At 50.5% G+C, this 15058-nt stretch overlaps 4 protein-coding genes across 4 annotated transcripts; 1 reads left to right on the forward strand and 3 right to left on the reverse strand.

The window, feature by feature from the left end:
• The first annotated feature begins 6148 nt into the window (after nt 1-6148).
• On the forward strand, nt 6149-7423 carry VE01_09981 (uncharacterized protein). Its single transcript, XM_018279388.2, has one exon. The coding sequence runs from the start codon at nt 6287-6289 to the stop codon at nt 7184-7186; it is 900 nt and encodes a 299-aa protein (XP_018125943.2). The 5' UTR covers nt 6149-6286; the 3' UTR covers nt 7187-7423.
• Nucleotides 7424-8895: 1472 nt separating this feature from the next.
• VE01_09982 (uncharacterized protein) lies at nt 8896-9632 on the reverse strand (the record flags this gene model as incomplete). Its single annotated transcript, XM_018279389.1, has 3 exons — nt 8896-9278; nt 9346-9431; nt 9481-9632. 3 exons carry the CDS (start codon nt 9630-9632, stop codon nt 8896-8898), a joined length of 621 nt encoding a protein of 206 aa, XP_018125942.1.
• An 872-nt stretch (nt 9633-10504) lies between these two features.
• VE01_09983 (uncharacterized protein) lies at nt 10505-10839 on the reverse strand (the record flags this gene model as incomplete). Its single annotated transcript, XM_018279390.1, has 2 exons — nt 10505-10510; nt 10585-10839. The coding sequence occupies 2 exons, from the start codon at nt 10837-10839 to the stop codon at nt 10505-10507; spliced, it is 261 nt and encodes an 86-aa protein (XP_018125941.1).
• Nucleotides 10840-12068: 1229 nt separating this feature from the next.
• Nucleotides 12069-14461, reverse strand: VE01_09984 (uncharacterized protein; the record flags this gene model as incomplete). Its single annotated transcript, XM_018279391.2, has 2 exons — nt 12128-14461; nt 12069-12072 (listed from the first exon to the last, which is right to left on the reverse strand). Exons 1-2 carry the CDS (start codon nt 14302-14304, stop codon nt 12069-12071), a joined length of 2181 nt encoding a protein of 726 aa, XP_018125940.1. The 5' UTR covers nt 14305-14461.
• Between the last annotated feature and the right edge of the window lie 597 nt (nt 14462-15058).

Genomic DNA, 15058 nt, shown 5'->3' on the forward strand with positions numbered 1-15058 from the left:
AGCCAAGTCCCCCATCCACCATCCTCCTTCCCACCCCGTCCAACGCCCCCTCCCCACCTTCCCTGACTAGCGTCCCTGCTCTAGCGGCATCCGGGAAACCACCTATCAGCAACAGCGCCAATAACTGCCTCCCCGACCCTACGCCACTAGTCCCAGAACGGGTAAAACGAAAATGTGAGATCTATTCCCCTCTATTGCCCCCTACCCCGATTCTGATGGACGGAGGGATTCTGGGACGGGTGTGGTTTTGGCACGGCGGTTGTACCTCTGGGTGTGGCGCGTAGATACGTGTGTGGTGGCGAGGAATACAGAGAAATACAGGTACTGGAAGAGAGGGACAGAGGAACAGAGGAACAGGTGCGAGTCGAGATCTGGGTAAGAGATGTCTGGTAAGGGGATCTGTGAACCCATTCCATCTCTGTACTTGCAACACAGTGTACGATTGTACAGCACAAACATGTATTTTTGGCGCCTCCAGTACACCACCACACACGGCACGACCCCATCTTCGGCACGACCGATGCGCCTGATGCGCCTGCAATCTGGGTTGTGTGGCAGGTTCCTACGGTAGCGAGAGATGGTAGTGTAGTGTAGTTCGCAGCTATACCCCGACCCGTAGATATGCTACGGCGATGTAAGTACATACGATACTATCTGCATGGTGGCTGGCGGTATCTGCGTGGCGTGACATCCATGGCTGGGGGGTGCTAGTCAGGTTAGTTAGTTCGGGGTTGTTCTAGGTTCGAGATGGACGGGCAGAGGAAGGAATGGATTAGGAGGAGCACGAGATAAGGGAGGGGATGGATGGGTGGGGATGGGGGTGGGAGGTGGAGACGGGGGTGGATGTGGATGGGGAGATGGGAGATAGAGTAGGGGGAGGGTACTTGGGGGCGTGACTGCCGATTGATTGATTGATTGCATTGATTGTATGCATTGTATTTGTAAAGTCTTTATCACGGACGGCACAATACAGTAAGAAATGGGGGCCATAATCTATGTATGTACAGTATCTCCTCTATTCTACTCTCCTCTACCATACAAGCATACACCCATTAAACCCACCCCCCCTCGTGATCCCACCCCCAACTCCCTCAATCCTCCCCTCCAAACAACAAACGACGTAGCTCCGAACGGGTCGATGGATGCATCAGCGGGGGTGTGTGAGGTGTGTGGCGAGCAAGGGACAAGCAAGCAACCACCGCACCAAACGAACGAACTAACGAACGAACGCGACGGGATAGGATTGGATTGGACGACGACAGGGGTGTGAGCGAACTGCCATGATTATGGTGCCCGTGTCAGTTAAGTGCCAGCCAAGGCCAAGCCAAGGCCAAGCTTTTTGTGGGCTGTCACGTTACACGCTTCCGTCATCCTTCTAGGCTGTGAAGCACATGTCAGAGGCAGGTGTACGGCTCGCGCTTGTTTGGCTGGATTGTTTGTTTGGCCAGCCTTGTATTGTGTTGTGCTGATGTGAGGTTATGCGCTGTATCGGTCGGGTTGTTTAATCCAATTACCATTACGATTGCAATTCCTTCGCGATTCCTCCTTGTAACTAACTATAATTACAATTCCCCTCTTGTACCACACCTTACCTCACATCACCTCAACCTCCCCCTCCCCTCCCACCAAATCCCTCATCCTCATCTCCCTATCTGCCCTCATCTCACCCAAAACCCCCATCCCCATCCACCACCACCCCTGCACCACACTAACCCACAGTGGGGAAGCGGACGAGATATGAAAATGGATTGGGGGGCCCAGTTGAGATGAGGGCTGTGGCTGATTGGGATCAAAAAGGAGGAGTCGGGAGTTGCACACCCCTGCAAACCCAATCAGCAACCCCTACCCCCTCCCCCCACCCCACCAACTTCCCCACCAACACACAGCCATAAACCCAGTTCCCAGCCTCGAAGCAACCCTGGCACTGGCCGAATGAGGAAAGTGATAAGAGATTCAAGTTCTGCCACCAGCGCGCCAAGGAGACGCCGCTCTCTCTCCAAGATGAGCGACGAGGCGCGCCTATTCGGTGTCGGAAATCACGAGTCTTGGGTGCTGTGATGGGATCCACTGGGATGAGATTAGGCACGACGATGCATACTGTGCTGGCTGGCTTGGAGGGAGGGAGAGGTACAAGTGCATAATACACCGCGTCTCTCACATCCAGCACAGACGAGTTGGAGATAGGCACCACGCACCACACAACGGTACCATAGTGGACCCAGCAAGCGGGCCCCTGTCGTGATTACGGCCTGGAAATAGAGGGAAGGTAGGTAGGTGAGCTCCTACTCCTCCACCCAAGCCGCGCCGCACGATAACTAACCCATCCATCCATCCCCTTCCTGCGACAAAAAAAGCGGGCTATCGCTGCGTCGGGTAGTCTTCGAGAAGGAAACCCCCTTCATGATGCATGCACGCACGCGCACGCCTCGGCCAATCTGTCAGCCCGCGCGGCGTTGGCTATCAATCAAGATACAGGTGATAACTAGGTGGGTCGATCGGGGATGGCTTGTGATAACCGCGGCGTATCTGTCTGGCTGGCGGTTCTGTTACTTGAAGAAAAAGCAAACACCGATAGACAGATAACTGTATTATTGGAAAGAAGAAAGTGTAGTCAGGTCAGCACTTGAACAGTCAGCACACAAAAAACGGGCGTTGTCCCGACAGATTGCCGTACCCGTACCGGGCTGACGATGGCGAGGGCGATCGGTGGTAGATTGCAGATTCGCGAGCGAGCGGGCGATTTGCTGGCTGCACTTGCACTATGCACTAATCTAGACCACTGGTTCTGATGTACTGTATATTGCGCGCAACGATGGTACGGTTGGACGGGTAGATGTGCATCCGTCATCATGCGCCGGGGGGGTTGAGCGTTGGGCGTTGAGCGTTGAACAAATCACGCACGTCACTTCTTCGGCTTGCTGCGGTCGAATGTGCGGAATGGGATAACTACAAACCACAGTACAAATGAAACTATAGTGAGTGTGTACTATAGCGCCAATGGCGATGGGGCTACGTACTGGTATACCACCCCTCGAAAAGGAAGCAAATCGATAGACGCGGTGAGGCCGCATGGGGAAGCCTTCTGGTGGCCTTCTGTGCATGATGTGATGACGGGGAGCGGGATGGGAGGCGTGTCGTCGATCTCCTGGGTGTGGTTTGGTACTACAGGAGGAGGGTTGGTACAGGATGGAATGTATGTACGTACTGGACGGCATGGACGACTAGCACACCATACCATGATCTGGTATATCCCGCCTCCGCCTCCGCCTCCGCCTCCCCCCTCCCCCAGGTTTCGGAATCCCGCTTCCAAGCGCGGAGATGATACTCTATGCCATACTCTGGTATATCCACTATGCCTCCTATACAGTACGTACAAGTATTAAACAGTAACAGAGTGAATGTTGGGGAAAATGCGGAGATCTCAAGCTTACCTTCACAAAAATGAGGGGTAAAACGAAAATCAAGACTAATAATTACCTCATCCCCTCCCCACACCATCTCTCCTCATCTCCGATTCCAGTGCCACAACGTTGGCAAGGGCGCTCACGGTGCGCTGACATCCCCGTGCCTCTCCCCCATACTAGGCCACCCCCCCCCCCCAAATCCATCCAACAGGAACACTCGGGATATCTGCTTACTGTACCCCTTTGATAGAGTATTCCTGTGTCACCTACCCGTCCCGTGGCGTTTCCCCAGACAAGATCTTGCGTAAAAAAAACCCGCCGATTGTTGTGGGGAAAGGTTCCAGATGGCCCATCGGGCTCTCGCTCCCCTTCTCGTGGGAATACCTCCTTACGCAACGCGACGCGGGGGCGGGGGGATTCTGAAATATGCCCCTGACGCGCTGCTCCGTATAAACCTCGCATTCGCTTAGGATCTCTCGTTATAAAAGGGTGACACAGAAGTATAGAGGTGGGTTAAGGGGGAAAGCGGATTTCCCCGCGTTTTCCCCAGGGACTCTGTAACTGATACTGGAATGCTGGGGGTTAGCTCGTGGGGGGGGGATTAGAGTGTTGGCAACCAGGCGGGAGGGAGATGGGAGGTACTGGATGAGGAAGGAGGGTGTTCTATGAGCATTTCTCATAATAGCAGAAAGCCTCGTATGAAAACCTCTTAACAGACGTGCGCGCTCCACTTCTAACACATCCAACGCATCTAACGCAACTAACGCATCCCTCCAAAAGAGGCGTACACATGCGCGATATTGCCCAAACAATGCGCCCCTGAGACCATAATCACTATCAGTTATCTTCATTCGACATTCTGGCAATCTTCCAAGAGTCTTGGAACTGTTCGCCAAGTCGTGCTTGAGTTGCCCATTTTTTGCTTCGAATCGCTCGACTTCGACTTCGGCGCATTTTTACGGGCTGGCGAATCGGGTTGACCGGTCTCTGAGGCGTCGCGATGTGACGGTGCGACGGGCGTGTGCGTTGTGGTGGTGCATCGGGACTTTCCATACCATACCATACCATCCAGCCTTGTCCGTTTGATAGTCAGGCAGGGAGGGAGGCGTACTCACAGTATCATCATGTACACATCGCCACCTCCCATCCATCCATCCATCCCGCCATCCCATCCAGGCAACCTTCTAGAACACTGCAAAGAACCCTTCACCCTCGCCATCACACCCCCCTCACAGCCTCACCACCCGCACCTCCGATCTCCCCGCCCAGACTCAGCCAGACACCGACATCCCGACACCACACCACCCCCTACCCCCTGTCCCCCACCCAGCCAGCTCGTGTATCTCAACCACCCAATCGACAGCGGGTGGCTTTCCAAAGGCCCGATCAGCCCCTGCTATATGCACAAGCGGCATCAGCACCCTTGACTGCTGATGCGCGTGTGCGTGAAACGCCCATGTACATACCCACCCAAGTCGTCGTTCGTGTTTCGTTCGTGTTGACGGGGGGGGGGTTGGTTTTGTGTCGCAGGGGGAGGTGTGTGCGGTGGTTCACACCTTCCTGTTTGGGCGGTCGTGATATTTGCGTGTGTATGTGCGTGTACCGAGGTAGGGGGATGTGGACGGATGGGTTGGGAGAGAGAGAGGACTGGACTGAGGAGTGTGTTTGGGGATACGTGCCCAGGGCTGGAGGGAGGGTGGTTAATCAATTTGGGCACGGTCTATAAGTAACATGATGTGAAAATTTGTGAGGGCTGCTTTCGGTCAGTGCGAGAAGTCGTCGTCGCGCCATTGTCGTTGTCGTCGTCGTCGGAAAAGGACTGAGCGATTCGGCAGATTTTTGAGGTGGGTGAGGGAATATGGGTTTGGTTTCTTCTTACGTACTTGACAAGTGGGAATGGAGTCAAACAAGCAAAAGGGAGGTGGAGAGCTGGAGACGGCGGATACTGCGGTTTCTCCACGTTCCCACAGTGGTCGGCGAAAAAGCTGGGGAAAGCAAGAAGAAGTGCCGTGCTGTCAGATCGTCGGGGGCTGTGTCACGTGATTATGGGGTTTTATATGATATCACGTGATATTTCTTTTTACTACGACTCCTCTACCAATGTTAATGATCATCTTTTCTTTCAACTAATCGTGGGTTGAAGCAAGGTGCGTTCGCGGAAGTAATGTACGTTTGCGAATACTAAATATTATAGGTATCTTTACATAGTAAATTATATGTAACATGACTGAAGGTAACAAGGTAACAAAAATATAGAAATGTAGTAGAATTATTTATATAAAAACATATATAAACTACCGTAAATGCTCTATTAGCATTCCTAAAACTTAACAGATTATATATATATATATATATATAATACTACTTATACTAGAGGAATTTAAAATTTATAGGATTATAAAGTTGTTGATTTTTAAAAGGAATGTAAAATAATAGCTTATATTAAATGAAGAAGTTATGATTCAGTCACTTTACATGTAATCTAGTCTGTTTAACAATGTGACGGCTAGGAGGTAGATGAAAAAGGTAGTTCCGGTGGGTGTGCTTTCCGCAGCTCTTCAATGCTCGTATACCCTAACTTGATTACATCACACCCTGAAATTTATGCCTGAGGTTCTAACGGGACTAGCTATGAGGTACCACATGGATGGTACGATCGAGAAGGTGATAGATTCTTAGGAATGCATAGTTAGTTCCTGGGGGTTATAATGTATTGCGCTAATTACTCGCTAGCATGACGGTAGAATGACGGAAGATGATACAGAAAACTGTTGATAAATAAGAGTGCAACGTACAATCCTAATTCGAAATACAGGCTTCATTCTAACCCAACCATAAGTTATCTCTTTTAAGAAAGTGTAGTGTTAACAAAAATTAGTATTATGAAGTTTAAATCCGCCATTATAGCACTAGCGCTGGTCCTGCCTATGCAAACCAGAGCTGACACCTGCTCATCAGATGAGATTTCCAGAATGGATGTAGCGACAGGTTGCGATTGTGCCACCAGTTTCCCCGACACCAACTGTGGCGACTGTCCGCTCCAGCCCTGCGGATCGCCACAAAAGGTGATCACGCCTAAAGGCATGCTGAAGACGTGTAGCCACGGATGCGTCAACTCTAATGATGAATGTGATGCCTGCTTTCTGTGGTTCAAGAGCCTCTGCAATTGCATCAAACGTCTAGAGAACGGGGATAACACGGATTGCATTTCGAGCGACGACCTTTCGCAGGGACCTCCCAACCACCCGATCTGGATGCTGCTTAATTCTAGAACCTTGATCACGACGACACAGCTCGTGCCTGGGATCTTAGAATTAGACCAGGTAAAAGATTCGGATGGAGGATTCCGGCTCGGACAGCAAGTGCTCCAGCAAAATCTCAAGTTTAGCAGAGTGTATGGAGCCCTGGCCTTGAACTCAGTCTATACCAGAAATGAGGAGCAGATTCACATCCACCTGTGTGATGTCCAGATGAGCAAGCTTCGTGACTTATTGTCCTCGTTGAAGCGAAGCGACTATAACACCCTCAGCTCCGTCACACTGCCCACCACCGATTTCAAACATGGCTCGGCCATGTCTTGTCGGATAGCATCGGCTCCAGGTACGATCATTGATGTGGCCCGTGATCTCAACCACTATCTACAATCCACTGTCGCCAAAGCTCCCCAGAGCTGTGATCAGTATTATGTGGGAGCCGGGGTTATCACCGACTGGTATGATCACTCCTGGGCATGTGTGACCACAGGCACCAGATCGGCGGAGGAGCTTTTCTGCCATACATAGAAATGCATGGCCTACAATGTGATGAGAAGGGAATTATCGAGAACGATTGTTAAGACACTGGGTATCTGGTTGGGGTGTAAACGAAAAGTTCGCCAATAGCTTAGTAATGGTCTGCCAGCTTGTTATTAATGCATATCAAATTGAGACTATAATCCGTACCCAAAACGCCGTGACATAATTTACTCTGTAAAATGTCGCGGATGCACTCTGCTTCCACCCACGATTAGTAAGGATCAGATCATATCTTCAAATGATGCACCTCTGTTCTCTCGGGTCCTCTAATAAAAATAACCCTAGATGGGCTTCTCAGTTTATTGTGGGATTGCTCTCCTCCTTCCCACCTCCAACCCTACCCCCCCCTAAAAAATAGTAATAAAGCAAAAGAATAAACAAAAACACCCACCCAACTACTAATCCACCGATCTCAAGGTTATCTTAGTTTAATAGTTCGATCAGTGTCATCCGGCCTAGTGGGTGAGCGTCGCCGCCTCAGGCTTTTAATGCCCTCACGATGATCCGGTTGTCCCCCTCAGTTCCATGATGGCGACCACCTCGACAAGTCGACATCCCAAAGGTGGGTCCTACATTTACAACGCGTTGCCCTCAATATTGTGATGGCGCAACTAGACGTTCTAAAGGTAGGTCTCATATTTACGACGTGTTATACCGCGACAGTGGATGCCTACGGTTGAGTTGGTGAGCAGGGTGAGCAAGGTGAGCAGGGTGAGCAAGGTGAGCAGTGTGAGCAAGATGGGTGAGGAGGGTGAGTATTGCTAAGCTAAGAAAATAGTAGTTATAAAGGTAGCTTCCCACTTTTGCATTTCTAAGTCCTCTATCTGCAACTTTACCTATTTTCTTTTAAGCTATCTACTATAATGACACGGAAGACCTATACCTCCAAGGAGCAGCTTGCTAAAGCCCAGGAGCGAGGCTATTCTCCATAGAGTACATCTAATCGACAGCCCTATATATGAGAAAGGAAAGTAGAACCAAGCAAATGAGGCAATTCAGAGCCGGGGAACAATGCCGACAAGTGGTTGACCAAAAAAGGCGAAGTAAACAAACCTGCGCACCTAGGATGTAATCGATGGACCTTCTGTCTTACCTTTGGCGTGCATATTCTTGATAAATAGGTGTTTTCGATCACGATCTACTTTTGACAGGGCGTTCGTTCATAATACCCATTTAGCTGCCGAGGTTCGTACTCTTCGCAAGGCAAATTAAGCACTTAGCAAGCGTCACAGAGCTAAAAATAAATGTATCCGTCAAGGAAGTGCATTTACTGTAGAGGATGCACACAATATTTTAGCTCAGGAGGACAAGCAGATTCAACACGACAGGCGCTCAAGAGGGGTTGGTCAAAATGATGGCCAATTCGCGCAGTCGATTGACTGCGCGACACTGTGGTACTTGCAGAAAGACTGGTCATGATGCGCGAACTTGTCAGGAGGTTATAGAAGAGTCTAGTTCATCAGATTCCGAGTAGTTTTAATAGATATTATGTGTTGTGGTAGTTTAATTGTATTTTGAAGTGGTGGGGTGGGGGAAAAGCGACTCCGTGATATGCACGAAACATCACAGGTCTTAGAAGCAGATGGGAATGCACACGAAGGAACTAAAAAATATACTAATTATACAACATACAGCTAAGACTTGAGTATTATTAAGAGACATATTCTTCCCCACAGCTCTCTCTCTTCCACCCAATTTCAACAGTATATGTTGGAATTCTGATCCTGGGCGATGAAACCCGATACTCCAAACATATCCTGCTGAGTTGACGCAGGATTGGTGAACGTGAGCGGAGCGGGCCCTCCCACCTGGGGATTGGCCCCGAGTTCGGCGAAGTTAACGCTGCCTGAAAGGTCATACGCAAGTGTGACTTCCGTTGGAAGATTTGGGGACGAGTAAAGAGTGCAGGTGCGTTTACCGTGATCGAGATTATCTGGAGCAAACGTATGCTTGAAGACCCAGTTCGTGCAGGTCGTGATATTTTTGATGCATAACCCTATACAGTCGCACGCGCTTTTAACAGTAGGGAAGTATATGTTTACAGTAGTAACGACGCCGGTCATATCGATGCCTTGGTAGTCTTCAGGTTTTTGGCCATTAGTTGTAACGCTCTATTCTTTAACTAAACACACAAGTAGAGCACTTACAGCGAACGCATCCTCCATCCTCTGAGGGAGTTACTAAGCCTGGAAATGTCGCTGGAGTTACTTTCCCCTTGCAGATGGCGCCGTCCCTTCTAATATTTAGAATACGCAGACTCTATAAGATGGTTTCTAGCATACCATCGTTTATTAGCGGTTTTGAAAATATTAATCTGACTGTGGTCGTTATCGTTGTCGTTATCGTTGCTATCCCTCACATAAAGAGAGTTAGATGGAGAGGCGAGAGCAGTTGAGGCTGCGAAAGCAAGGGCGAGAGGAGCTGTGTAGCGCATGTTGTGCAATGGAGACCACGCACGGGTCCTTCGTGATATTAATTGATGTTAGTTTGAGTGTTTGAGAAATAGAAGAGGAGATTCGAAACTGTAGGTTTGCTATGAATTTGTATTTGCGTTTATATTATCTCATCCAATTATTACGTAGCTTGACACCATCACATTCTATAGCTCAGCTTAAAATAAATAAGCTAGCATGGTAATCTCGATCTAGCATTCCGCCCAGACTATTCCTCTGAAATCTCCACCATAATAGGCAACCTAATGGACGAGTACCGTGACTTGTACCCTTCAAACAACGTACTTAGGCCTCTACCGCCTTTTGGCTCGACATCAGCCGTGTCAGACTCTGCATCTAGGCTTCAGAATGGGCAGCTGGCGGTTCTAAGAGCAACGTCTACACATATTTCTAGACTCATACACCACCAGTTGTTGAAAGCGTACCATAGCTCTGATCTGTGGTGAGCACCTGCGGTCTGGTTACCACGGATCAGAGCTCTGGTACGCTTTCAACAACATCCCTTACGGCTCTGGCGATTGCGTGCCGACCATTTGGGGCTCTGATGACTTGGCTATCGAGGCTCAGATATCGCAATACTGGATCAACTTCATTAAACCTGGGACCCGAATGGAGGAAATCTCGCCTACTTCCCTCCGACTACAGAAGACTTGACCAAGGTTATGTGGTTTAGTGATCGGTAGAGCGACGACGAACGGTATTACGGATGATTCACGTATTAACTTTATTACGAAGTGGTTCCGTATATTAAAAAGAGTGGTGAAGAAGATGGAATGCGGCTTCAACAGCTTTATACTTCTTACTTTTCTTTAGCTACGCTGTCTCTAATTTACATCCACAACTAGTGCAAAACTTATCGCTCGCCCCGCAGCCACCTCCACAATGTCTGCAATACTTCTTGGCGTTAACATCCCCTTTACCACTGCTATATACTGGCGGAAACTCAACACGTCCGGTTTGTGTCCCACTTTCTCCCGCTTGAACCTGCTCAACGCGCTGCCTCTCCTTTGCGATAGCTTCATCGATAGCGGCTTGCGTACGTCTCTCTCTATCTTCTTCGTCGCGCCTTCTTAGCTCGTTCGCCATCTGGTTGTTCTGATATAACTGTTCTTGGCGTGCCACCTCGTGTCTGGCCGACGATCGTGATGCCCCCATGATTACTGCAGTACCTAGCAGCGGGGCAGCCATCATTGGTCTTCTGCGACGCCCAAACATTTCGAATCCAACCAGCCGGTCTGTTTTGAGCTCGAGATTCTTATTCTGTAGATTGTGGTAGGAAATCGTAAGAATTCAAGGCAAGTTTGTATGAATCGCTCATTTGCTAGAAGCTTAAACTAGAGGAAGTAAAGATTCATACTTAGATCGCGTAAAGCAAATCATGACGATTCTTATATAGATATGTTGGCAGCATATGGTAACCCATTGCGTAATGTGAAAACTTGTGCCTAAACTCGAATTATCAAGCTATGAGAATTAGTTAGCAATTGACTATACTTACGAATGATGCTTCTTGCCACTCTAAATAATTCTCGGAATTATTAGCGTGATTTCGTTTAACCGTGCTTATGATTGGGCATTCAGTATAAAAAGGGTTGGCCTGTCTTAGACCGCATTTACGGTTACATCATCGGCACAGCATCGGGTGATATTCCTTCATTAGTTTATCTCTCTAGACTGTAAGAGGGCGCTGACACTTTCTCTTACACCGTAGTCGATCTCTAGTGATACCGCATTGGCGGCTCGACCCGCCACCTACGACACTCCAAACATCTGGAGCTTAAATCGCTCTAGTCAACTTGCTAAGTTAGGCTCAACCATGGCCTAGTTCTGGCCATTTTGCTTACGGTAGAGGATTCTTGAGTCTGGCCAATTAATCCCTTAAGGATATGGAGATACTAGGTTCGCACCCGAACGAACATGCCTGTTGGCATCTACGTAGGTAACGAGTCCCATATATATATAACTTGATAGAATAGCCTATTCTATGGCTTTAAGCATCGACTACTACCTAATATCACTTTATCTTTTAAATTTTAAAACTCCACTATTCAAACGGATAAATTCAGATCATTAGCCATGGGTTCTGCGTCAAGAGTTATTTCTGTGATCTTTCGGCTTATGCAGCTTGTTTCTGGGGCTGTTGTCGCGGGGACCCTGGGACATTATCTCAATAACATCCACGAAGCAGGTGTTGGCAGTAACCGTCGAGGTGTGTATGCGATCGCTATCGCAGGCATCTCCATATTCTTCGCCTTGGTCTTAATGCCACCTCTAACCTACTCATTTTATGCCTTCGCCACTAAAAGAGGACATGAGGATGTAGTGGCTATGGCTAGACCTGCTACATCACAGCGATTCTGGGTTGGCACGATTCATTAGCTTCTTAATGAAGAATAGACTCATATTGTTGCAATTTGCTAACTAGCTTACGTGCCGTTGGGCTGAAATTTACCAGGATAGGTGAGGTAGGGTATACTAAATCAAATCAAATCGGTCCAGGTTCATCACTTTGACCCAGGCAGCTACAAAATCCTTGACAAACTTCTCCTGTCCATCCACGCTGCCGTAAACCTCAGCGATGGCGCGCAACTCGGCATGAGAGCCGAACACTAGATCAGCGCGGGTGGCGGTCCATTTTGTCGCCCCAGTCTTGCGTTCAACACCCTCGTAGATCTCACTATCAGTGCCACTTGCCTTCCAAGACGTGTTTGTATCTAGCAGGTTGACGAAAAAATCATTCGTCAGCTGACCCGGGCGTTGAGTGAACACGCCATAGGCAGTTCCATTGTAGTTGGCACCTAGAACACGAAGACCGCCCACGAGGACCGTCATCTCCGGACCGGAAAGCGTCAGCAGGTTCGCCTTGTCGACGAGGAACTGCTCGATGCGCACCCGGTCGGTCGATTTCCCATAGTTGCGGAACCCATCAGCGATGGGTTCGAGATATCGGAAGGACGGGATGTCGGTCTGATCCTGTGAGGCGTCCACGCGGCCGGCAGTGAAGGGAACAGGGACGCCTGCGGCCTTCTCTACGGCGGCGGATCCTGCTAGGACGATGAGGTCGGCTATCGATACCTTCTTCTGGGATGCGTTGTTGAAGTTTTGTTGGACGCGGGTTAGTACGCTGAGCACCTCGCTCAGCTGCGCTGGGTTGTTGATCTCCCAGTCCTTCTGCGGGGCAAGGCGGATGCGGGCACCGTTGGCACCGCCACGCTTGTCGCTGCCGCGGAAGGTGGCAGCCGATGCCCAGGCGGCAGACACGAACTTGGCAGCGTCGACACCGGATGCCAGGATCTCTCTCTTCAGGGCGGCAACGTCCTTGTCGTCGATCACTGCCTGATCTGCTGCTGGAAGGGGATCCTCCCAGTCCAGGTTTTCGGCAGGTATCTCTGGGCCGAGCCAGCGGGACCGCGGGCCCATGTCGCGGTGCAGCAGCTTGAACCAGGCGCGGGAGAAGGCGCTAGCGAGCTGATCTGGATGCTCAAGGAAGTGGCGCGAGATCTTCTCGTATGCAGGGTCCCGGCGCAGCGCGAGGTCGGTGGTCAGCATTCGCGGGGGGTGCTTCTTGTCGGCATCGTAGGCATCGGGGATGATGGCCGGGGCATTCTTGGCCGTCCACTGATTTGCACCAGCCGGGCTCTTGATCAGCTCCCACTCGTACTTGAAGAGGTACTCGAGGAAGTCGTTGTTCCACCTAGTTGGGGTCTTGGTCCAGATCACTTCCAGGCCGCTGGTGATGGTGTGGGGACCCTTCCCGGAAGCGTGGCTGTTGCTCCAGCCCAGGCCCTGCTGCTCAATGCCGGCTGCCTCAGGCTCTCGGCCAATGTGATCAGCGGAAGCGGCTCCATGCGTCTTGCCAAAGGTGTGACCGCCGACGATCAGTGCGACTGTCTCCTCGTCGTTCATGGCCATGCGGCCAAAGGTGGTGCGGATGTCGCGGGCAGCGGCGACGGGATCAGGGTTGCCATCGGGACCTTCGGGATTCACGTAGATCAGGCCCATGTGGACCGCAGCTAGCGGGTCTTCCAGGTCGCGCGAAGAGATGTCGGTATTGCCTGAATAGCGAACATCGTTGCCCAGCCACGTCGTCTCGCCACCCCAGTACGCCGACTCATCCGCCTCCCAGGTATCGGGACGGCCCCCCGCAAAGCCAAAGGTCTTGAGGCCCATGGATTCGAGCGCCACATTGCCGGTGAGCAGCAACAGATCGGCCCAGGAGATCTTATTGCCGTACTTTTGCTTGATGGGCCAGAGCAGGCGGCGTGCCTTGTCGAGGCTCACGTTGTCTGGCCAGCTGTTGAGGGGAGCGAAACGTTGCTGGCCCTGCCCGCCACCGCCACGACCATCGAAGACGCGGTACGTGCCAGCGCTGTGCCAGGCCATGCGGATGAAGAGACCGCCGTAGTGGCCAAAGTCGGCAGGCCACCAGTCCTGCGAATCCGTCATGAGGGCGTGCAGGTCATTCTTCAGGGCCTCGTAGTCTAGGCTCTTGAATGCCGCCGCATAATCAAAGTCCGGGTTCAACGGATTCGTCACCGCCGTGTGCTGTCGTAGTATATTCAGCTTCAATTCATCGGGCCACCAGTCGCGGGTCTGGGTGCCGCCACCGCCGATGTTGGCCTTCATGATAGGGTGAACCGGGCACTCGCTCATGGTTGCAGTTGGTTCAGTATGTTGTCGGATGTGGAGATGGAAAATGGGGAGAGCAGGAGTAGGGAACACGGGCAGGAGACTCTCTTTAAGAGTACCTATACGTCATACATCTAACGAACGAATACTTTATGATGTATTAGTAAAGCCACGAAAAGCCGCGTTTCCCCGCCTTACCGCAGTGGCAGGCCAGTGTTTCCCCATCGCCTTCACTGCACGGATCAATTCCGCGGGTCTTTTTGGACTCACTAAATCTGACCACTGGACTATCGAGCTTGCGGGGTAAACTTGTCGTAGGCGGATGGATACTGCCGCCGAGTACTGCTAGGACGTATGTGGTAATATTTCCCCTCCAATTCGTGTACAAGAGCAGAAATAGACATGTTAAAAGTATCTACAATCAATAAGAAACGAGATCGGTTCTGAGTACATTGCAGAGTCTAGCTATCTGCTTGCTTGTACATGTACGTGAACACGGGCCGCATCTCGTACACATCATTGTGATACTCTCTTTAGTTGTTATTTCTGAGCTATAATTTAGATATACAGAATCCACAAGGGTACGTTTATAGGGCACAATTCTTCATACTTCGTGTTTAACGCTCCGTAGTCCATATTCACCGTTTGACGACTAGCACATTAGTAAGGTCTTGTCAGCCCTGGTCCCACTAGCATATCCCTGTAACCCCGTACCCCGCAAATCCACGGTACGCCTTTACACCTAGCCCCAGAACAGACTTTCCGCTTGTTGTAATCC

The sequence above is a fragment of the Pseudogymnoascus verrucosus genome, assembly GCF_001662655.1.
Source record: "Pseudogymnoascus verrucosus strain UAMH 10579 unplaced genomic scaffold scaffold_66, whole genome shotgun sequence".
Taxonomy (NCBI): domain Eukaryota; kingdom Fungi; phylum Ascomycota; class Leotiomycetes; order Thelebolales; family Thelebolaceae; genus Pseudogymnoascus; species Pseudogymnoascus verrucosus.